This window comes from Thunnus maccoyii, chromosome 7, assembly GCF_910596095.1.
Source record: "Thunnus maccoyii chromosome 7, fThuMac1.1, whole genome shotgun sequence".
In the NCBI taxonomy this organism is placed as follows: domain Eukaryota; kingdom Metazoa; phylum Chordata; class Actinopteri; order Scombriformes; family Scombridae; genus Thunnus; species Thunnus maccoyii.
In genome coordinates, this window is record NC_056539.1 from 30,324,089 (window position 1) to 30,348,527 (window position 24,439).

The window sequence follows — 24,439 nt, forward strand, 5'->3', positions numbered from 1 at the left end:
AGGGGTACATTTTGTTTTAAGCCTGTTTTTCACTAGACAAAATTAGCATTAGCATTACCAATATCACAGTTAACCATAGACTGTAAATGCACCGTGCTAACCAAGCTAGCAGCTAACGTTAGCATTAGGTCAACTCCACCCTCTCGTCCAAGTATGGTCACTTCTAGCTCCAAAAATTCAAGATGGTGATGGTCAAAATGCCGAACTTGAGGCTTTAGAACAGGAGTCCACAAACCAATGGGTGACGTCATGGTGATGTCCATCATTTTTTTACGGTCTATGATGCAGACAAGATGACAGGCAACAATTCAATAAGAACACAGTAAACCATGTTTAAACTTATGTTTACACCACTTTTGCCCATACAACACAACTTCACTCTTACACACCTTACAAAAGAAGCAACCTCAGTTCAAAATAGCTGTAATGCAATTGTCACTACCTTATGCTTAACACCAATATAAACAGATGAAGTTGGTAAAACAACTTAAAAATGAACAGTAGAACAGGATACAGAGGTTGTTGTTTGTTTGTGTCCTTATGTATGTCCATAATGGTCCATCCCAGTGCACTTGTTTTTATTTTATTTTTTTATTTATTTTAAAGTTACATAGTTACATATGTGTTAATGAAGCATGGGAAACAAACAACAGTTCATTCAACAGTCCTGTAACTCACTGCTGGGGGACGCACCCAATATCCCAACTTGGTCCTGGATCCTGTGAAAGGCTGGACAACAGGGAACAGTTCACTGGAAGATCCTGTTGTAGTATTGTCTCCCACCTGTGTTGTGGTAGTGAGAGTCCTCTGTGGCACAGAACAAACGTGTCAGAGCTGAAGTTGGAATCCCAGAGCACCTTTGTGCGGATCAGCCCCAGTACACCTAAGGCCTGGAGCCTGAGATTACAGTAAGCAGCGGGGGAACTGGGCTGTTTACTGGTGGACCCGGTCCTGAAGGTGATGACGGACCTCTGCCAACTGAACAGGCAGAGCGATATGGCTTTAGGAGCTATAGGGTTTAGCCCTAGGGTGCCATTGGTCCAAAAGTTCATACTCTGCCTACTCTACTACTAGTCTACTCTGATATCACTCATGCCTGAGTCAAACTGCCAGTACCTGTCTACTTTGGTGACAGTTTTTGTCTAGCAAGGGCAGGAGGGTCAACCCACTCTAAATCACCTGGGTCATAAGCAGTGTGTTTCATCCGGCGAACATAGTAGTGCTTTTGTTGAGCATCTGCTGCCTTAATGTTATGTACAACAGAGTGAAAAGCAACACACAGCCTCTGTAATACCAAATTAGCGTATTCACTTGGAATACCTGGGTTGGCATTTGAAACTCCTGGGGAGTCTCCAAGGAGGAGATCAGCAGGCAGACGGGCCGCTCTATCATGGGCCAGGAAGAAAGGAGTGTGTTTTGTGGAGGAGTGAACAGCTGTGTTGTATATAAATTCATCCTGTTGCAGGTGATCATCCCATTCACCTTCTCTAGTGTACAGATGTTTTGCCAACTGGTCCTTGATGGTCGTGTTTGCCTGTTCCACTATGCCATCTAACATAGCATGATAAGGAGATGTCCTTGTTTTATGTTTTCCCAGACAGGAGAACAGTTCTTTGACAAGATCTGAGTCAAACTGATGGCCTTGGTTAGTGTGCAAACTTTGAGGCACATCATAGGGGCTGATGTAATCTTCAAACAATCATTTAGCCACAGTGGTTGCTCATTTATCAGGAAGTGCACACAAGTTGAGGTACTTAGTAAAATAAAAGGCCTGGATGTGACCGTGTTTTGCATAGGGGCCTGTTGGTGTGGTGTCTGTGGTCACCGTGCTTCACAGGCTGTGAATTCAAGACACCAATGAGTTATGTCACGTGTTATGTGAGGCCAAAAGCATCTGACCTATAACCCTTGTAATGTCTTTTGTGCACTGAAATGTCTAGAGATTGAATGTCCATTTAAAGTTTAAAACACTTCTTTCTGCAAGCTTCTAAGGACTACAGTCTGTACAGCAAGGTCACCTGGTGGAGGTCTGACTTTGCAACACAAGAGACCATCAACAAGGGTGAGTTTAGGAAACTCTCCAGTACTGTCTCATTTCAGGTGAGGCTGCTTTAATGTTAGAGAATGGTGGCCTACAGTCAGTCAACACCCAGTTCTTGATTATTTGCAACTCAGGGTCAGTTTTGAGGTTTGAGCTTGGAAGAAGCACTGTCTCGCTATATTCAGGAGTGAATTGTCCATAGTTACAGCTGCAGTATCTGGTGAAGCATACTACACATGTGATATTAAGTCCATAGCAGTTGAAGTGGTGGGTGCACTGGCGCTGGAACAGAGGGGTCAACGAGACCTTTTGTCCCCCACATTCACGTGTTATGGCAATAAAGTGGTAAATCTAAGCCAGGTATTATGGTCATAGCAATAATATCTAAGCCTATTCTAACACGTTGGATCTTTAAATCCAATCACCATCAACCATTGTGTAATTCAAATGAAATCAAAGTGATTTGACATCCAATTTTTAAAAAATGATTATTTGATTATGAAATGTGTGTGTATGATGTGTTTGTGCTGATATCCAATGCCAGAGCTAAGTAGAGTTTCTCAAGTCTCTGTCGTTTGAAGATCTGCATCCAATCTACAATGACAGAGAAACAGCTTAACAACCTGCTTTTTCTGCATATCCACAAAGACCTGTCTGATGACTTGGACATGAATAAAGTGTTAAAGCTTTTGGAATTATAGGTGCATTCAGTACTTTGGAGAATAAGCGTAGGGGACTAACCCTCACTCTGCTGCAGTGCTGTCTGTTTGTATGTTAGTAGGCATATTAGATGTCAAGACTGTTTTAATAGGGCAGAAATTTTGATTCTCTTTCTAACCTTATTAAAAAGACATTGAATGGTTGGTTGGTTGTTTGGTTACAGTGTAACAGTTCTCAGAGTGAAAAACATAAGGAGGCAGGATGCTCCTTTTGAGTCAAACCTTTTAGTCACTTGTTGGTGGACCAACACGCCAAAAAAAAAAAGCTGCTACCATTTTAATCTGGAAGTACCCTGATAAGAGGAGGGAATGCATTTCTTACCATATTTAGTTCTACAAAAACGGTAGGCTAGGCTTAGATTGAAAGGAAGTTGACATGAAAAAGTTCACTAGCCTATTAGGTCATCCAAAGCTGGATGTCACCCCACTTCAAAATTCATTGCAGTGCCGCTGAGTGTATGCAGTCTCTGAGCAGAGTGCCAGCTCAGTGGCTGGAGTGCATATGAATGACTCTACTTGGTCTGTTTGAGGGTGAATGGAGACACATCTCACCTGATTGACTGTAACCATAGGGTTGGTGTCTTCAGCTGTCAAAGGACAACGGGACATAGAGTCAGCATTGCTGTGTTTTGTGTCTTGTCTATATTCAATTGTCCAGTCATAGCGATCAATTTCCACAGCCCGCCTGGTCCTGTGACCTGTAGGATCACAATCCAGAGCCATCTTCCTCAGGGAGAGGAGGGGTTTATGGTCTGTGATAATGCGAAAGGGGTGACCTGTGAATATTTGCAGAAGTGACACATGGCCCGTATGATAGCCAATAGTTCCCGGTCATATGTGGACCAATGGTTCTCTGTTTTTGTCAAAATGCAGCTGCCATATGCATGTTTTCAGTATTCATCTTTTACAGAACACATCCAATGGCTGTGCTGGATGCAGCGGTGATAAATCTGGGTAGGGGAGGATGGGTGTGTTACTCAGAGTGGGAAGGCTTTCAAATACTCCCTGCTCAACCTCAGTCCAAAATAATGTCTTTCCTTTCTGAGTGAGAACATGCACGGGCTCTGACATTTTAGGAAACTGGTGAATTAAGCGCTGGTAGTAAAAGCATAGCCTGGGAAATGCTCTCACTTCAGTGGGGTTTTTAGGCGCAGGCCAGTTTCTCATTTTCTCAATGTTTTTCGGATCAGGTTTTAGCCCCGCAGATTAGACAACATGTCCCAGGAATGCCACTCCCTGTTGTGCAAAGCAGCATTTTGAGGATTTCAGTTTCAGGTTGGCAGCTCTGAGGCAATCCAACACCTCTCTTAAATGCTGGAGATGGACAGGAAAGCTGGGGCTATAGACAATAATTTCACCAATGTGTACCAGACATGTTTTCCACAAGAGACCTTGTAACACCAGCTGCAATAGATGCTGAAAAATGGGGGGTGCATTTACCAAGCCGATAGGCATCACATGAAACTGGTTAAGTGTTTGCATTTTTGGGGAAGTGTGATACGCACGCTTCCTAACAGGGTGTGCATGGTTTATGTAGATTTTGTGTTTGACAATGTCTGTATTACCAAAGTCTGTGCTGGTTTTACTGAACACATCATGTTTAGAAGAGAGCAAGTTGTATAGGTCAGACCTATCTGCACTTGTCAGATCTCCACACTCGACATCAAAAGGCAGTTTAGTAGACATTAGTTGGCAGACTGGATGGCGGTACTGGGCAGGTGGACACCTTACATACAGGGACTGAATCCTGGATTATCTCAGTGTCAGATACTAGGGTGAACTGTCTTAATTGTATACCTGAATGAAACACCATAGGGCCATGTGTAGGGTTGATGATACATTCAACAGTATAGCCATTTTCAGCAGTAGACAGTGTGCAGGCAGCTGCAATACCATCCATCTCTAGTTGCCGGTGTTCAAGACAGCCACTGTAGCTGTCTGGTATGCCTGCATTGATTACAGGGGAAATCAAGGCAACTTTGCGAATAATTTCACAGCATGGAGGGACAGTGGTGTTCTCCATTATTTGTGCTGTACACCTAGCAGGTGCCAGTTCACTTCTCCTAAGTATGAAAGTAGGACATCATCATCCAGATAGCAGAGCCCTCTCCCCATATCCAGAATAACACTGTGAGGAGTGAGAAAATCAGAACCTAATATAAAGCCTTGACTGACATTTCTGATGACTTGCACTTCATGTTGCAGGGTCTGAGACCCTAGCTCCAAGAAGAAGTCTACCATACCCAGTGTATCCAAACTTTGGCCAGTCACAGCTTGTGACATGATGAACTTCTTTTTAATGGGTCTATTTGCTAGGGAAGGAATTGACATTTTGTTATCAGTGCCCTCAACAATTCCATTTACATAGGTGGTGATGTCTTTACTTACAATTACTTAAATATTCTCCATTTCAGTCAGGGGGTACTGTCATATCTGTACTATCACTAGGGGTCAGTGGTGGACTGCTGTTGTCTGTTATTTCAATGAGTTAGACATCTGGGGCTTCCAGAGAAGTAGTTGATATGTGCCCTACATCATCAGCTAATGGCCATGTAACCACTCTTGGTGGGGAACTGCTGGTCCCAATCCTTTGGTTGCCATGTTTGGCCTTTGTCCCCATACTCTTGCGATGAAAAATGTTTGGCATAAGGACTCCGGCTTTGGCGGTGAGAGTCATAGGGCTGTCGCAAACACCGCAATATTGGAATATTGCACTATAGACAAGCCAACCTAGTGGATGGTGCTATGTCCATGTTTTCTCTTTTTTTCAAGAGGCTAGGCCCTTCTTGTTTTACACTTCAATGTATGTATATGGAATGTTTGGCTGCTCCCCTGGTCCAATCCATCTCCTGCTGCTCCCCTGGTCTGGTCCGTTGGCTCTGGAGGATCCCACCCACTATGCACAGCATCTCTGAGCACTGATTTCTCACTCGGGGGACTCCATGGAGCATCGCGTGAGCCTCCCTCAGCTAGCATTCAGACTAACAAACTAACCTGGCACACAGCCCTTATAACAGAGCCGGGCTTGTGGGGAGCTGAGCGGGGGTCGGTGCTGATGCTCGGTAGTTAAAACACGTCTGTATGAATACTTTGTCTTGGTTATATGTTTAAACTCTCCCATGTCACCACACAGCCGAGCAGGTTGCCATTTAACCTGTGAAATAAAGTAGTTTTCCACCAATTATACAATCTAAAGGTGCGTCCAGCCAGACTCCATTTATAAATCCCAGGTTTAAGGGGACTCGGCTGATATTTGGACATCGGACATTCCACCAGAAGACTATCCCACCACTGCCACCAGTGTGAGCAACATGGGTGTGTGAGAAGGAATAAATCAGTCCAATATGTTCTGAGTTTTCCTCATAATTTTAGTCAAGTCCAAATATCACTCAGTCAAGCCATCGCACTTATTTCCGATTACCAGTCAACTCCCCACTCTCTTTTTCTTTCTCTACTCATTCTCAACTCCACAAAACCATCTGCTGTCTGAACAGTGCTGCCAAGCAGTTGACACTAGAATATCAACCAAACGCTGCAATCACCAAACACATGCAGACAAGATGACAGGCAACAATTCAATAAGAACACAGTAAACACATGTTTAAACTTAGGCTATGTTTACACAACTTCACTCTTACGCTAGTATAAAGCCTTTTGTGTCTCCAGAAGGAGCTGCGTGAAATTTGATAAATCACATCAAATGATGTCACTTGAGTCAGCATCAATTGGGGCTGAAGACTACAAGTTTGAAAATGAAAGAAATCTGGGGGTGCGGAGTTAGAAAGCAGTGAGGATACCAGACCTCTGTAGCTGCTCCTCATCCCTGTTCGAGGCTAGCAGCTCCAGGCTACATTAGCTGCTACTAGCATAACACACCCAAATCTCAAACAAACTGTCAGCGGTTGAGTTGCATTGTGGGTAATGTAGGCACCAGGTTTTGACAAGGAAGAAGAATGCATGAAATAAAAAAAAGACAATATCTCTGGTTCTGCCGCATTGATTATGATCCTTTTTTTAACTGTCCACCATTAGTCAGACAGTGTTAAGAGTGCAGTGCTCTTTTAATAAGCCTGTTTTTTTGTCATTTATTGTAACAGAGTTGTCTCACCCTCCAAAAAAATTGAAACCCTGGCAAACACTAGGAATTGGCCAGATGTATGAGGATGTGCTGTAGCAGGCTATCAAACTCAGTGCCCATTCCCTGCTCTTCATCAACCTTGGTACTGGCATCTCATTAGATCCACTCACATGATACTGCAGACTAGAGCAGGGGTTCTCAACCTTTTGTAACTTAAGGCCCACATCTGATTGTTAAAAAATTTCCAAGGTCCACCTTCCCAAATAAATGAAAAAAAAACATGACAGGACAATAGAACTGGTCTGTAAATATGTGTTATGCCACTGTCAGCTGTAATGACCAAAATAAATATTCTGTTTACCCACAGTGAGACACTTGGGCTTACTTTTGGGAAATAATGAGATCAAGTCGTGGTGGGATGGGTGAATGACTGACATGCAGAGTACCATTCCAACTTGCTTTCAGATTTGTTCCTTGCCACAATCACAATGGAAACCCTTGACTCACATAAATAGGTGGTGGTGAAAGGCAACAGAAATTTGATTGTCCGTTTTGACAAAGAGGGATATTGACTGGCAGCCAGTATCCACAATGAAGCAAGGTCATCTTGTGTGAGCTGAAGCTTCAGGCTGCTGTCCGCTGATAGTTCCATCAGTTCATTTTCCAACACAGTGGATAGAGTCAGTCATCTAAAGCAGGATCCACAGAGAAAGCTAGCTAGCTAACAGTGGCATAACACATTTGCCTCTACCTAATGATGTGTTGTGATTGACGTGGTGATATTAAAAGTGAACTGGTCATTGAAATTATGTATTTTATTTTGATGTTTTTTATTTATATGAATTCTTGAGTACATTTAGATACAAAAATAATAATAATAACTAGATTTGTAAACTTTTTAAATTACCAGAAAAAATCATTTTAACCATTTGGCAGTGACACTGCCTCCGTGCTTTGAGGCCCACTGTTTGAGAAAGGCTGGTCGAGAGGACACCATTTCAGAATTCCAGGTTCGGGAGCCTAATCAGGTGGCAAACGTGTTCAACTTTAAAGCCTCTTAACTGGAAATGAAACACTTTATTATGGAATGGAGCAGTTGAGGGAGACACTCCAAAAGAGAGGCCTACTCAGGCTTCAGAGGAGAGTCGGGAACTACCCTGCACCTAAAACTTCCATATAGAAAAAGCAAGCTGCAAATGATCTTCTTCTTCCTTTGTTTGCATAGTGGGCTAAAACCAACATGAAGGGTGCATGCTGCCATCTACTGTATAAAGTGTGTAACATCATAACTTTCTATTTAATTTATCTCCTGCAACCTGTTAAGACCTCACTTCCTTCCAGTTCTTACTCTCAAACTACCTTTTTGTGCTTTCACAAATCACAGGAAGAAACTTTAAAGCCCTGTCCACGCTCTCATGGGAGGAGGAGGAGAAGAGGAGGAGATTAAGGTCACATCAGTTCTTCAAGCAAAGCAACAGGAAATCCTGTGGTAACACTGAAACTCACACACAACCACAGTGTCTAACCTAACAACTCAACAACCTGACCATTTTATCAGAAATGCTTGCAAATGATCAGGGTATGCCTGACTGACATCCACCTGTGATGATTCTAACTTGCAGTCAGTCACACTACAAACTCATGTTTTAACCATACAAGCAGCAAGAATCTTAGGACTGCAATGTTGGTTGGTCAGTTTGTCTGTTCAACACTCTGAAATGAAATATTTTAGCAACTTTTTGATGTATTCATTGGCATTAAATTTGTTTCAGACATTCATTGATCTCCAGAGTTAACATGTCAACATACTAATGTGAGCAACCTATTCACATATTAACATGCTAAGCATTTTAACATGACATAATGATAACCACTGTCACTGTGACAACTGTTAAAATGCTTGCTTTGACATGCTAACATGCTGACATTCTTCTTCTTCTCCTTGTGTTTAAACAAATAACCATATTTGATATGATGTTAGCATGCTAGCCGTAACGTTAGCATTCAATTCAAGGCGTGCTTGAGCCTAAATTCAGCTTAAACTGTTTAAATTTGAACCATTGTTAACAGAGCTGAGTCTGACAAGCTGAACCTGACATGTATGAAATGTAGAGAGAATAAATCCTTTGATTTAGATAATTTGGCCTTTCCTCAGCTTTCTTTTGCCCCATCAGTGATAATGATCCAAATATAATGAACATTAACTGCATGGCACTACTAGTGTTTCATAAGACTTATCACTAACCAGTACCAAGATGTCAGAGTCAGACTGAATTGGGTAAGTGTAGTCCTATCTCAGATCTTTATAAACCCTCATATTTAAAATGTTTGACTCCTGTGCACTGGCGCCGGAATAGGGGGGACAGCAAACTTTTTGTCCCCTCACTTTCAGGTAATAACGTGGCCTACTTTATTACCTGTAGCCTACTCTAACATGTTGGATCTGTATATCCAATCATAATCAGAACACAGACAACCGTGAATATTGTGGCTTCCAGTTCAGACATAAACTGACCATCAAATACAACATTGGTCTCTATTTATATGATAGAGCAACGACCAGCGCAAGCAGCACATTGACAGTAATTTTCCTGACCTTGACATTTGCTTTGCCCGTCTGAGTGGTATTGTGGTGCCTCGCGCTGCATGCACAGTGAACTGGCAGGAGGAGACGTTCAAATAGGCAGCACGAAGCGAGTTGTTCGTGTTTTTGTGGAAAATGGGTCTTACACTTCTCAGAACTACATCTGTTTCTGGAGCAAAGTCACTCCGCTGCCACTTTTTGGAGATTTTATCAACAAAAGCAAAGTAAATATTTGCTGTAAATGTGCTGAAATAATGGATTAATGCTTGAAATAATAAGATTTACAGTTAAACACTCTCCAACCAAAATTGGCACAGAAAATAGCGTTTAATGTGAAAATGACACCATGCTTCTGTAGAACACACTCACACACACACACACACACACACACACACACACACACACACACACACTTCTAAACACATCAGACTGGTGGGTTAAAAGATACTACAAGTTCCCAAAGGTCCACATTCTGGGAAGCTCCAGGTTACAGGTCATTATGTTCCGGTAATGGAAAAAAAACACCAAAAGACTGGCAGTATGGAAGACATTTATCCTCAGTGAAGAAATCTGAGGTTTCCTTTGAAAGACGGCAGTGTCAGTCGGTCAGTCGGTCCATGCATTTGTCTTTCTGTCCGACACATTCGCCCATTAAAATGTAACATAAAAACTAACGCCTGGATTTCAACATCTCCTGCGGTTCTGAATGATTCCTAATGATCCACCCTGATCTTCCCTGTAACTTCACTGCCAGGCCAAAGTTTCTTTTAAAGATCTCCTCCACACATGTTTTAAGACAGAAAAGACGCCTTAAATAATAATTGATTCCTTATGTTTTTCCACAAAAAAAGTTAAGTTAATCAGTTTAATTACATATAAAATCCAGAATCTATGAATATGCAAATATTTTTTGTCTTAAAAGTTTAACCACTTGTTTCCTACTTCACTATAAAGTCAGTGTTTGTACACTGGAGGCTTCAAATTTCCACATCACACTGAACCATAATTTGTCACAAATCATGCTCAAACATTCACATATTAAACTCAGGTATAAGGTGAGTATATAGAAACTTTTCCCTCTTCAGCAGATGAATGAAAAAACAGCCTTAAAGTGTCAAATGACAGTGAAGCTCAAACATCCAAGTCAAGTAGCAACGAGCAAATCACATTTTTGAGTTGAGGAGGCTTTTAACCAGTATCTAAATATTTTTGACATTTTATACGTAGTCAGTAATCTGCACTCGAATGTATTGTTTTCTTTGCACTGCTCAATTTGGGAAATGTCAGTGCACCAGATGAGGGCACTGAAGTGTCACTGTGAGTTTATTTTCCTTTATCCTGATGTATCTTCCTAACACAGTTTTATTATCTTAGGCTTAAATAGAGAGTTGTAAGCAAAGCAAGGTTACCAACCTGGCAAATTACCCCCGGAGTACTTAGTGTAAAATAGGGCAACTGCAACTGTATACCTCACAACATGCTACCCTTGCAGTCTCATCCACTAGATGGCACTGTACTCCACTATATTGAAATTTCAGCACTCCTCCAAAAAATCTTGTCATGGAAAATCCAGCAGCCGCAAGGCCACTTATGTGTGACTTTTCATCATGAAGGGTTGTGTTTAGGAAATTAGAAAGGAATCTGTTCTCTAGTCAAATATATTCTTTTTGATATGGGACTGCTGATGCTTTCCTCCCCCTCCTTCTCCATTCCACGTATGAAAACCCCAAACGTTAACAATCCCATATGATATATCTTGTACCCCAGAAATGTTCAAAGCACCAGAGAGACGCCACTTCAGTGAGACCAACATGATTCAGTCTGTCCCTCACCCGCAATGTGTTTCTGACAGCTACTCTGGATCTGAAGCTGCGTGCTTACAAGCAGATTACAAAGAACGTCAAGCAATGTATAAAGATCTGCTGTGACAGATGGTTCCTAATTCTCTGCATCAAAACATGGGCGCTCAGAAGAATTTCTTACATGTGAAATGTCTTGTCACATGTGAGATGTAAATTGTGAAAACATGAATGTGATTTGTGTGCTTTAAACCCTTTAAAACGGTCAAATTTGTTCTGAAATTCAGAAAATACTGAGCTCTAGAGAACATTTTTAGAAAAGCATCATTTTAACATTAGAAATACACACAGAGGTAACAGATATTAAACAGCCTAGCGTAGACATTTTCTCATTTGACAGGCAAAACAGTGAATCCAAAGAGTATTTTAAGACTGATGATGTCAGTGGCCTAATAAGGAGCCGCTACTGCCAAATCTATCTGCATACGTGTTGGAGTCACGGGGGATGCTGTACAGTATTTGATTCATGACCAAAAGCCATGTAGACACAAGTGCAGCCACCCAAGTCTGCACTCTGTTTGTGTGACGAGGCAGCAGCTCCCTCCGAGTCTGATCTGTTTACCGCACTCTAAAAATACCACGTTGTTGCATTTCCACAGACGTGGGCCCTGTTGTTTCATTTGTTTATATGGCGTCCTCAAAAGTTGGCAACCGTGAATGTCCACATGTAAAGGAGGATGCAAAAGACTTTCAGCTGCAAAGACAGGCGGGAGGTGGCCGTACAAATGTACAAAATGTGGAAATATTTGAGTTGAGAAATATCAGCTATTTCTAAGAAGCTCAAAATCATTTTACACTGTAATCTAACTTTTGACCCCTTCCGTCCTCACACCATCAGTCTGCCAATGTTTCTACTTTCATGATCAGCCTGTGTAGCTTTTTTATGTTGCTTTGTTTGTGCCGCAGACAAAAATCAGTGCAGAAGTAATCCTGTTTCTTTGTATCCAACCACGTATCAACACCCCAACGGTGGAAGGTAACTAAGTATGTTTACAAAAATAAAGCACAGAAGCACAATATAATGACGTGCTTGTACTTTACTTGAGTATTTCACTGCATTTTACGTAATTTCGTACTTTTTACTTCACTGTATTTATTTGTTACGAGTCAAACAAATGATCAGCGTATAAAATGTGAATCATAGTTTTAGATTAAACTGCCCAACAGGATATAAATGAACTGCACTTTCACCATATATAACACTGAAATGCTGTTTACATGCTAATCCGCCCATATAGTGATATTTATAATCATATAACACTAATAAGGCCCATTCTGCTGCATCTTGAGTACTTTTGATTCTTTAGATGCAATTTGCTGATAATACTTTTACTCTCAATTCAAAATGCACTTTAACTTATAATAGAGTATTTTTATATAGTTGCAACAGCACTTTTACTGAAGTAAAGGATCCAAATACTTCTTTCCACCACTGCAACACACTTATCATAATCACAACTGCATACCAAACTTCACATTTAACTCACTTAGAAAATAAAAAAAAAAAAAGATCCTCTCTCAGTGAGACATTTCTGTGAGTTTATCATCAGTCGTAAAAGTTTTCTTTAACTGTAAAATAAGATTGGAAGCAGCTGTTTTCGATGCAGCTCTCATGAGCATTGTTGTCATATTGTTTATATGCATTTGCTATTGAATGTTTGCCAGACTGACATTCATTTAGAGAATAATACCTGACCATAGTGGACACGTGTAAACGGCCAGATGTAAAGATTGCATTATATAACAGTGTTTTTTTCTGCAGTATGCAAGCTCACTATTGCAACCTATGAATGCAGTTTAAATAGGTATGAATGGATATGAAAAGACAGAGATCTATAGGGATGTAGCCTAAAATATATATCAGCTTTATTGAAACCTTTTACAAGACAAAACGTTGGCAAAGGGTTATACAATAAGTGCAAGATTTGTTGCAGTTCATGTTAGCCTAAAGCGTCGTGTGTGTAGTTACTAAGATAGAACATAGTTACATAGAATATAATTTGTTTGCACTGTTATAAGAGCAAACGCATTAAAAAAGTAGTGTTTATGAAGCTTCTTTTGAAGAAGAAAACGCTTGTCAGGTTGGGTTGATATAGGCAAAGTGGTTTTTAAAAGGCCTCTGGGGTTTCTTCATTCATTTTCCTTCAATGCATATTATTTCAAGTCCAACCAAAAAAAAAAAAAAAAGCTACTTCGGCTGCAAGTTGGAGGCAAACGCGTGAAAGCGGACACGGCGATACATCCTGGTATAAATCCTCCAAAAGATAAAAAAAAAATCAAAATTGTCCACTTGGTTTTATTTTATTTATATTTTTTTTTTTGGTGTGTTTGTTTTTTTTGTTTTTTTGCTCATGTGACGGACCTACAGTTTCACTGTGACCGTCCACGGTGACAGGGGGAGGGGGGGGGAGAGAGCTCACATCACGCAGGGTTTGATGTCCTGACAGACGCTCTGGGGATGGTGATGGTGGTGATGGTGATAGTAGGATCCGCCAGCCGAAGGGTGGAAGGAGGAGATGCCGTTAAAGTTCAACACAAAATCTTTCCTGTCGCACACGGAGGAATGGCTCTGATAACGCGGAATTCCCACTGTAAAAAGAGAAAGAGAGAGAGAGAGAGAGAGAGAGAGAGAGGAGAAATTAAATATGCGCAAATAAACAGGTGGATACTTCTCCATTATGGGATGTTGTTTTTTAAGCATCTTAAACTTTTCTGTTCAATTATTCTACACGTAAACAGTATGGCAGGTAAAGAGTTTGTGTTTTGACCAGATATCAATGTTATAAGCTACATGTTAAATATCGTCAATATAAAAAATTGAAAAGTTTTTTTGGAGTGAAAAGAGCAACATTAGTTTTCAGTTTTAATTTTAATATTTTTTTAATCTTAATTTCGTGAATAAAAACAAAAATGCCCCAAAATTCTCCTGATCCTGTCACATGTGTTACTTTAAAATGTATTAAATTGACTGCTGAGGCCTCATTTTACACAATTTATTAGTTTATAAAAAATATAAAGATCATCTAAGCTACCTCTACCCTTCACATATTAATTAGTGGTTAGGCCTACGTAAATAGATTATTTTTTCTTTATATAAACCTCTAAAGCAGAAATAACTTTATTTTTTAAATATGTTTTGGATGTTCGCCTCCTTTACACCTTCCACGAGCTCATCCTCCTTCTAATTAGTATTTTTAAAAGCAAATAAAAAATGAATTTAATGCTTTTTTTTTGGAACAGATTTATAAGCAATAACAATAAATGTGAGTAATGGGTAATTTTCCCCTTGGAGAACACCAAAGTTGCACGAATATTTAAATCAGATTCAGTGACCGTCATTTGTGTCTGTAAGTGAGCCTCTATTTCCAGAGACAGAAAAATAAATGGGGAGGTTGTGGCTTCGTCAAGGTCATAAGGACTCCAGATGTGACCGTGTTTTTCAGGGGAGGGGAAGACAGCAGGCTTTATCCTCCGGGCCACAGCTCGGCTGCCCTGCGCCCGTTTTCACAGACAACACAAGCCTCTCTCTGACTGACAGTACTGTTACCAGCTTCCCCCGATACTGTAACAGTCTTAACACGTTTAACCTGCGCACAGGCTCAATTAAGACGCTGCGTAAAGTTTAACGAGGCCTTCCGTCTCTTGTGGATACGCGGTGGTTGAAATCCTCGCCGGTGTGGTCCGACCTGCACAGTCTTTGTTTGGTTAACCTCTGAGACCCCCTTTCGGGCTCCAGCATGGATTACTCGCCTGGGTGAAATCCCCAGACTTTAGTAAAGCCTCAGAGTGTTATGTTTAAGTAAATGAGCATGAACTAGGGAGGTGAATTAAGAGCGCGATCAGAAAAATAGCTGTTTTATTCTTAATCTCGCCTATTAATTAGGCGGAATATCCTGTGTACAGTCTGATACAGATGTGAGTTAAAACATCCTGCAGACTGTGGATGAAACCTGCTTATATCACACGTTAAATAACAGTTACAATCTGAATTATTTAGTGGCCTGAAAATCATTTTTGAAATCTTGGAAAGCTTAGGCCACTGAATGGGGCTTAGGTGGGTTCTATTATGCAACCAAGTGTTCAATGCAATAACTTGAATATTCAATAAAGTTGGTAAAACAGCTCTTAAAATAGTTTGTCACAATCAAGTGTTGAGTTTAGACGGAAATAATGAGGGTAAAATAAAGTTAAATAATATAATTAAAACTGACTGAGCTGAAATTTAGTTTTTGCAAGTCGTCTCGCATGAATGTGTAAAGTCTCCTTTTGCACTATTTGTCCGTTCAAATGAACACGACAATCCCGAGTTGAAAAAAAAGTAGTTATATTTATAAAATATAAGTTTTCATAATTGAATTTTCACCTCTTTAAAACACCTGAAAATGATCACAGGCCTCCTCTGCAGACAGAAACTATTATGTTGCATAATGTTTAGGCCTGTCTTGCAGATAAGGTAGAGATGATGTGATTATTATTATTATAATTATTATTATTATGTGTTTTTGATTCATTTAGTTTTGTTATAATTCCTAAAGATATTAGATAAGGTTCATCGCTGAGCCGTGAGTGAGTTTGTGGTACCTGATATGTCGGAAGAGTGGCTGTCCCTGCCGTTCTGGTGAAGATAGCTCTGCTCCAGGGAGTAAGGCGACATGCCGGAGTGTAAACCAGAGGATGCGGGGCTGCTGGAGGCTAGAGGCTGCTGTTTGATATAGGGGGACCCGCCGGAGGACGCCCAATGTGCGGATGTACTGGCGTACGGGGAGTGGCCGTCCAGCGCGCTGGCCATGGCTGGAGAGGATGGTACGGGGCTGCTGCTGCTGTCCGGTCCGTACTCCCCGTTAGGCGGCACGGGACAGCTCGCCATGTATGTGGAGCCGGGGCTCGGAGACATGTGGGGTACGTGGTGACCGCCGCTCAGCCCGTCGTATCCACCGGCCATTGAATTGCTCATCATGTCCAAGTTGTAGCTGTTGCTGTGACAGGCGAGGGACGCGGATGGAGCCTGGAAGTCAAAACTCTGCGGCAGAATGGAGGTGCCGAAGCCTATGCCGTTCATCATCCGATACATGGGCTTCAGAGCTTGACATTTTCTTCTAAAGCCTCTGGGTCTGCGACGAAACGAGCCCTCCTCGAACATGAACTCACTGCCCGGATCGATGGTCCAGTAGTGGCCTTTCCCCGGCCTGCCCAGTCCTTTGGGCAGCTTGATGAAGCACTCGTTGAGCGAAAGATTATGCCGGACTGAGTTCTTCCAGCCCTGATATGAGCCCCTGAAGAATGGGAAGCGAGCCTGGAGGAACTGGTAAATCTCACTGAGTGTCAGCCGTTTGGTGGGGGAGCTCTGTATTGCCATAACGATGAGAGCAATGTAGGAGTACGGCGGCTTTTCCGGTCGCCGTAAACCGGAGCTCGTCTTCTTTCCTTTGGCGGCGGTGGACGAGCTTTCTGTGGCGGCTTGTGGGCTCAGCATGGCGGGGTGCAGGACGCCGGACGCCGGGCTGGATCTCAGAGGAGGCGGAGGGTCCAGCTGCTGCTGAGGGGTCTCGGTCGTCATGTCAGCTCTGACGTACGACTGGCGTAGAGAGGAGAGAGGGAGGGAGAAAAGACGGGCCGTGAGATGTCTGAACAGAGAAATATGTCGGGATCCAGCGGTCAGTGTCCTTGCAAGTGAGCGTTACACCGCCAGTGGTCCTCAGAATCCCAGCGCAAAATGGAGAAAAATCTGTCTCCAGTTACGCACGACTCTCCCGTTACGCACGGTACTCCCTTGACGCATGCAGAACGCACGGCGGGTACGCACTGTCAGAGAGAGGAAGAGGAAGAGAGAGTGGGGGGAGCTGGTTATCCACAGGAGACTGAGTGTCCAGGGCTTTAGCTCGACACAGGGGCTCCACTGGGTGTCACAGCGGTGCTAAGTGGTGCTGTGTGGCGCACCGGGTGGCCATCGACCGCCTTAATGATCCCTCAAGTGGAAGAAACCCGAAAACCCCTCGACGTATTGCGCGCAACAGTACAGCCAAACAAAGCTCGACCACCTATCATTTCATAAATCTTTTCTTCCCTCTGCGAAAGCCCCCCACCTCTTCTCCTCATCCGCACTCTGCGCCTGCAAATCTCCCTGAAATCAGTGACGAATAGAGCCACCCCCCCCCCCCCCCTCCTCCACCTCCTCCTCCTCCTCCTCCTCCTCCTCCTCCTCCTGCCAGATCTGGCCCAAGTCCACTTACCATTCTCAGCAGCGTTAAAGCTCCACATTCTCTCCTTTCCCCGTCTCCTTTCTTCCCCTCCCTCCCACCTCTCTCCAGTTAGGACTACACGCAATTAAGCCATCTATCAAACCTCCCCCAGACATCCCAATCAACAGCGCCACACGCCAGCCGCACAAGTTAAAAAACGAGCTTCACCCCCCACCCCCCCTCCACCCACCCCCTCTACTCACTCCTGCATGTATGAAGTCGTGATTTCAGCCCCATGTGCCACAGAACATACATTTTCCTGACACAAATAAACCACCACAATATGTGCAAAACTTACAGCCTGCACTTGAAACCATGATTCCCAAAAAACATTCACTCAGGCCTACATGGTATCTACAGCAGATAATACCCAAAATGCATCGTGGTCAAGCAATAATAATAAAAAAAAGCACCATCTTGCATTATTTGTATTATTTTGCTCATAATTTCCTCCCCAAACTGGTCCAGAGGATAACAAAAACAAACTGTCGCGGTGCCGGACTGGGGCGAGGAGTGTGAGAGATGGAGAGGTGGTGGTCTTTGCCGTGCGTGTGTAAGCGGGGGGTTGCTCTGAGTAAATGACTTTGACATGAGTGGAAGCAGGCTTTTTCCATCAAGCGCGGCCCTGGATACCACACACAGCGAGCCAGTGTCAGCTTACCGCCCCGGGCCAGAGTCGGTCCCATGGGCCCCCACGTTCATTAGAGAGAGAAAAGCGAAATTAGGCGAGCGGGCGTCGACAGTTTCCTCTCCTATGGAGACATCACACACAGATTTGTCCAACACGATGGAGTTATATATCCCATAAAGGTAATATCAACATCCGTGTTGCGACGGAGCCGAGATCACTGGGCTTTGAAGAAGAAAAAGCTTTCTGGATGTCCCACAGCTGAGAGCATGTTTGTCATTATTTCTTTTTTTGTAATGCTTTTTTTTTTTTTAAACATTTTTAATCATGCATTGGTAATATTTTCATGTCATTTTAGGTTCATTTCATTGCGTCATCTCCTCCCCACAGGCCCTGCATGACGATGTATTTAGGAGATAAAATAAAACCACAACACCACCAGTAAAAAAAAAAAACTTTGCAGCTTTCAGAAAATAGTTTCATATTTTTTACATTTCATCTCACACACTCAAAAGTGTGTCCGTGGACGTGTTTGCCGAAAGAACCTTTTAAAGTTTAGCCTGGAGGACTTTTCCAAACAATAACCAGCCACAATAACCTTTGCACTTTGCACAACAAAGGATGTGCGGATAAAATCATTTTCCACCATGACACACACACACACAGAGAGCAGTTTGGAGGACCTTAACGGCCCCAGAAATTTCCTGCGACATCAAAACTTATGACCCCCACCGAGATCAGGATGCCTTGGCTTGCAGAGGGAATCTTTGTTCTGGAAGTGCTTTGAAGACTGCGCTCTGGCTGCTTTTACGCACACAGATTATACGAGCTCCTAATTTAGCCTTTTTGGAGATATCAAGTGATCAGCGACCGCCACGAAAGCTATTCAGAGGTGTTTTTGATGGAAAGGTTTGTCTGTAGAATACAGTCACGGCCGGAGGCCCATATGAGCCTATTGTCGACATAATAAGACCTTTTGTTTGTTTTCATGTTTAGGCGAAGATATATTGTTTATTCCCCAGAAAATATTAGGTAGATAAGATTTTGAGAAAATGTTAATAGGCCTGTCTGACCTCAGGTAACCTGTTGCAGCCCATTTAGAAATAAAATGTCACGGCCTTGCAGTTATATTTTATATGAGTGGTGAATATTAAATAATAATAATTATTATAAGCTTATTTTTTTCCCACTAAAAATAACTATCAACAAATATTAAGAAACAAGTTTTCACCCAAAATAATTTATTGTTTTATATGTAACAATAGGCCCTTTTTTTATTGTTCAGTGTTTTTTTTTATTGCCCTCTTGTATTTAATAGGCCTGGAATAAACAAAATCCATGAAATAAAACAATAGCAAATATTGAGTTGAGATCCTGTTTAACGGTAATCAAATATTCTTCTGGCTGCTCGGGCTTCTCTCCTGGCCGCTCCGCCTGCGTTTCCTGTGGCGGTGCCGGGAGCTTTGGAGCTGCCTCTCCGGGACTGTGGGAGGTCAGGCGCGGTTCAGTCTGCCGGAGTGACACACTGTTTGGACTTCATAACATTGTGCTTGCCCTAAAGTCTGCTTTCATAACACGGTGGGCCTTATTCATAGTCAGTCAGTCAGTCAGCCTTGGAGCAGAACCGAGTTCCTCCCTGAATGTCGCTGTGTAAAAGTGGATCGAAAGAGGCTGAAATAAATAAAGGCTGTTTACAAATATGAAGGATGCGCGTCATGACAACAAGGATGTTAACATTTTTTAGGGGACGCTCGGGACAATTGAAGACACGTGACAGGGACCGCATACAGGTGTGTTGTTCCGGTGTTTCACCTGCAGGTTGCAGCATTGTCCCTGAAAACAGGAGCGAGTCTCACCTGTCACCTGTCAGAGCGCGCTCCGGGGACACAAACCCATCCGGCCTGCTGCTGCTTTAAATAGATGGAGACGCTGTCTGTATGATGATGAGCATGAGTATATGAACGGTAAAGCACAGGCAGTATACAGGCCCTGTTATTACCAGAGTATTGTCAAACCATCATCAAATGTCCAAACTTCAATTTATTCCTCGACAATACTGCAGTAAGACAACATGCATGGATTTATTTTTGCAATCCGTCTTCATGCTTTACAGTCAAAATAAGTCGAACTGCATCAGATGAGTTTCTGTTCAAAACGTCATCACAGTTTAAAAAAAGATTACCTGAATTATTCAACATCTGTTTTATTTCTCAACCAGAGAATTTAAAGGTAATTTCATCGCTTTCCTTTAATCTCATCAATAATCTTAATTTTTTTTCTAATTTTGTAGCGTCATTATTATAAGAGCAGGTTTTTTATAAATGGTGACATCTAATTTTGGTTTTAAATTAATCACCTTGTCTTTTAATCGCCTAAAATTTATTTAAAAAGCATCATTTTGATGAGAACTTCAGCCTGTCTGATGTCAAACCAAATATTGTAAACTAAATAAAAGCTGCACGACTAATCTCAACCTTGTAAATTTAGTAACCAGATCGTGTTTTTCATTTCAACCCAACACGTGGAGGTTTTATATCGTCTCTGGACGGCGTTGGGTTTTTGAGGTTGGGGGTCTGTTTCAGGACCGCGGAGAGCAACTGAAAGCTCCTCCGGACGCGGACAGTAAACAACCTGCAGCTCCGTGTTTGTGTGTTTTTACAGCTTGTATTGAATATGCATGAATCTGCTTCTGAACGACAGAAACTCATAGTTTTGTGGATGAAACAACGGACTATTTTTCTAAAAGATACTTCAGTATCAAAAAAATCTTTTTTGGTGATAGATGAGATCACTGCGGAGCAGTTTTATATCTCATCTTTATACATTTTTGATCCTCAGTTCATTATAAATATTTGATGATCGACTGTGTTTCTGATCACGACGTAAAAATGAGAAAATCACTGAATCATTTCAATATCTGACATTGTGACACATTTATATTGTTATTTTAACAAAATCTGCATCAATAAAGTGCAAATCTAATAATGCTAATGTTTTTTTTAATGTGAAATCATAATAATAGGGTAATATAATAATAACAATAATATTAATACTACTAATAATATTAATAGTTATTTTATAATTAACCTTTATTATGTAATTATTCAGTTTTATCATATTTCTCTGGTTGTTTTCTTGACTTCAGATCATCAATAGATCGACTTTCTTTGTACGTTTTTAACAGGCTCTTATTTGAAAAGGTCAAAACACTAATTGTGAAACAGCACAGGTCACAATATTTTTTTTACTACAATTTATACTACAGGTGTTGCCTGAGTTTTGACCTCTTTAAACTTTTTACCTTCTCCGTGAACCTGCAGGAGGAGAAGTTGTGCCAGAAATCCCTCCTCTAACAGGCTATCTGCCAATATTCATATATTTGATTGTCAGTAACAAGAAGTCTATGAGAAGACAGTATGTTGGTTTCATTTTATAATTAGGATTTGGCTAATATAACATACTGTAGCCTATATTTAAAGGTTAATTTTCTAAAGATTATAAGATTAACAGTGTCAACCCCCCCTCTAGTAAACTCTACCGCAGGCCTATTGTGTGTCTCTCCTCTGAACAGGTGTAAGGCCCAATACACTTCCGCCCCCATCAGCACTGATCTGTTCACCTGCATCTGATCGTGTGTGATTAATAACTCAATGAACATCTCGTCCTGTTGTTTCACGTTTTTTTATTCATAAAAAATAGGCATGCATGAATCAATCTTAGGAAAAAAAAACATCGGGCATTTCCATGCGTTTTCTAGTGCAGCCACGTGATTCTCACCGCAGCTCAGTCAATATTTTTTTTTCTTTATTTACAACAATATTTTATACAGCAGGTCATACAAAACAAGAAAATATAAATAGATTAATAGTTTTATGTTTCAACATGGCACTTGGTTGCCGTCATACAGTAGAAATGACCAATGAACCATGGATACATGAATACAAACACTCTCTCTAAACGTCTCTTACACGCACACGCATACACACATACAGTGGAATGTCCTGCGATAACAGCAACTATTTGCTTAGTCACTAGACAGTTAAAATCTATAATGACAACACGCCATGTTTGTTTTTTTTTCACTGCAAAATGACTTACAGTAGTCATGATGAGACAGGCAGAGTCCCACACATAAACAGCTAAAGCACTGAAAGCTAAGAGCGCCCACAAAAGTGCACATCATGGGTCAAAACATACAAGTTTGACAGCAGTCCGGGTGCTTTATGACAGCAGAGAGTCTATATGGAAACCATGCGCCTTATTGGGCATCTTGAGCGCGTGGGGGGCGGCCTCGGGTCCGGTCATGCCCGGTGTTGTCTGCTGGAGGTATGTGAGTGCATCCCTGCTGGGCTCTATGCTGCTGTACCCCACCTCTGACAGGTAGGTGTGCTGTGCCGGATAGTTCAGAGTATAGGGCAGTATGTGGGCCCCTGGGGGCCAGTAGAGCCGGGGGCCGGGAGTCTCTGCGTCTACGTGGATGTCCTCCCTCCGTTTGAAGGGTTTGCTGAGGATGCTGTCGATGGCGAAGGAGCTGGAGAACTTGGCCCCCACCCTCTCCTCCGGTGCGGGTAGGCGGGTGTCCTCGCTGAGGATGTCCGGGCTCTCCTGCTCCTTGGACGGCCTCTTGGCGATGCGCTTCCTCCTGCGGCGGAACACCCCGTCAGCGAAGGTGTACTCGCTGTGCGGGTTGAGCATCCAGTAGTTGTCCTTGCCCCAGGGCCTGGACGGGTCCCGCAGCACTTTGAGGAAGCAGTCGTTGAGTGACAGGTTGTGGCGCACCGAGTTCCTCCAGCCGGTGTAGCTGCCGCGGAAGAACGGGAACTTCTTCATCAGGTAGTCGTTGATCTCTGCCAGAGTGAGCCGGCCGCTGCTGGACTCCCGGATGGCCATGGCGATGAGGGCGATGTAGGAGTAAGGGGGTTTTGGTCTGCGGGTGTAGGGCTTCCCCTTGCTACCGTCGCCGCCTTGAGTGACAGGTGCCGGGCTGTTGGCCACGCAGTCCCCGTCCGACCCCAGCTCGTCCCCGGACAGAGGAGAGGGGACTCCCCCTTCTGCGTCCATGCACAACTCCAGCGGCTTCTGCACGAAGTGGTGCGCAGAGAAAACTTCAAGTTTCATTTTTCCCAAAATAAAAAAGAAGGACGATCTTCTCTTTAACAGCTTTAAGTGTCTCCTCTGTTAGAGTCTTGTCTCAGCTGAGCAGCAGAGCAGGTGTCGGAGTCCTGACAGCAGAAATGTCTGTGTGTTTGTGTAAAGGCTCGTCTGAAGCGCTGGAGGCACCCTGAGCCTCAGTCTGGAGCTGCAGAACACAGATCTGTCTCCGGAGACACGCTTGTCTTGCTATAATATAATGCCTCTGCTAGGGACGGCCCACGGGCGGGGTTTCCAGCGCGAATCCATTGAAACGATTGAGTGATATAACTATATGTATGTTTACAATTGGACGCTACCGTGCCACGCCAGTGACGGAAAAAACACACACACACAGAGAGAGGGAGTGAGGTGAGAGAGGGCAGGTATGAAAAATACTTAGTCTTAAGCCAAGTCTGTCTGTCTATCTGAATCTTTTTCAAAGTGTCGGAGTTACATGAGCAGTTCACGCTGTGATGGTGATGAAAGACACAGAAGCATGTGCACATCAACTATTTGCAGCGGTTACCTGAACTTTTGGTGACATTAGGTTTGTGCCAAATACCCATTTTGGTCAACTTTTACTTAAAAATGAACAGTACAGACGCTTTTATGACCTTCCTTATTTAAATCTGGACTCCAGGGTTAATGGAAATGTGTTTTAAAGAGTGAAAGATTAGTTTAAATGCATTTTCTATTAATAATAATAATCTTGGACTCGTTTAAATGTTTCGTTTCTTTGCTCGAGGACAACTGTGGTTCTCTAAAGTGATAGAACCACTTAGATTTTAGATTTTTATGTGGGGAAAATGCACATTTTTGCGCAAAACAGCAAATCTTCGGGGGACTGTTGACAGGCTTTATGCTGAAGTAAATTGGACAGGAAAGGCAGAAAGAAGACAGTAGAATAATAAGAAAAGAGAGATTGTTTTCTCTGCCGTTCACCTCAACCTGTTACACCCTCCACCGACGCTCCGGTGGAACGGGGAAGTAATGCGGACGGAAAACTGAAATAAAAGAGATTGGGGTTGGAAGAGTTCCACGTAACGCACAATGAATGATATGTAAACTATCAGGTTCAGCAAGAGGGTTGCCCGGAATAAAATAATAATAATAATAACACAGGTATTGAATGTGAGGAGGGTCATTTAAAGTTCACAA

The 24,439-nt window shown here is 42.4% G+C and overlaps 2 protein-coding genes and 1 long non-coding RNA gene across 3 annotated transcripts in view; 1 reads left to right on the forward strand and 2 right to left on the reverse strand.

The window, feature by feature from the left end:
* LOC121900746 overlaps positions 1-24,439 on the forward strand; it is a 67,122-nt gene that overhangs the window by 4,048 nt on the left and 38,635 nt on the right. Inside the window, exon 3 of the long non-coding RNA XR_006097047.1 lies at positions 8,223-8,327. This is a non-coding gene — a long non-coding RNA (uncharacterized LOC121900746). The remainder of the gene's footprint in view (positions 1-8,222; positions 8,328-24,439) is intronic.
* On the reverse strand, positions 13,190-17,570 carry LOC121900744 (forkhead box protein F2-like). Its single transcript, XM_042417270.1, has 3 exons — positions 17,512-17,570; positions 15,863-16,856; positions 13,190-13,870 (listed from the first exon to the last, which is right to left on the reverse strand). The coding sequence occupies exons 1-3, from the start codon at positions 17,512-17,514 to the stop codon at positions 13,698-13,700; spliced, it is 1,170 nt and encodes a 389-aa protein (XP_042273204.1). The 5' UTR covers positions 17,515-17,570; the 3' UTR covers positions 13,190-13,697.
* LOC121900745 (forkhead box protein Q1-like) lies at positions 21,859-23,587 on the reverse strand. Its single transcript, XM_042417271.1, has one exon. The coding sequence runs from the start codon at positions 23,264-23,266 to the stop codon at positions 22,370-22,372; it is 897 nt and encodes a 298-aa protein (XP_042273205.1). The 5' UTR covers positions 23,267-23,587; the 3' UTR covers positions 21,859-22,369.

Bases quoted from the DNA above. Each gene is read 5' to 3' on its own strand.
- LOC121900744 (XM_042417270.1), bottom strand. The intron at 13,871-15,862 runs GTACCACAAACT...CTCTTTTTACAG, and splicing joins CCACTCTTCCGACATATCAG to TGGGAATTCCGCGTTATCAG.
- LOC121900745 (XM_042417271.1), bottom strand. From the start codon at position 23,266: ATGAAACTTGAAGTTTTCTCTGCGCACCACTTCGTGCAGAAGCCGCTG.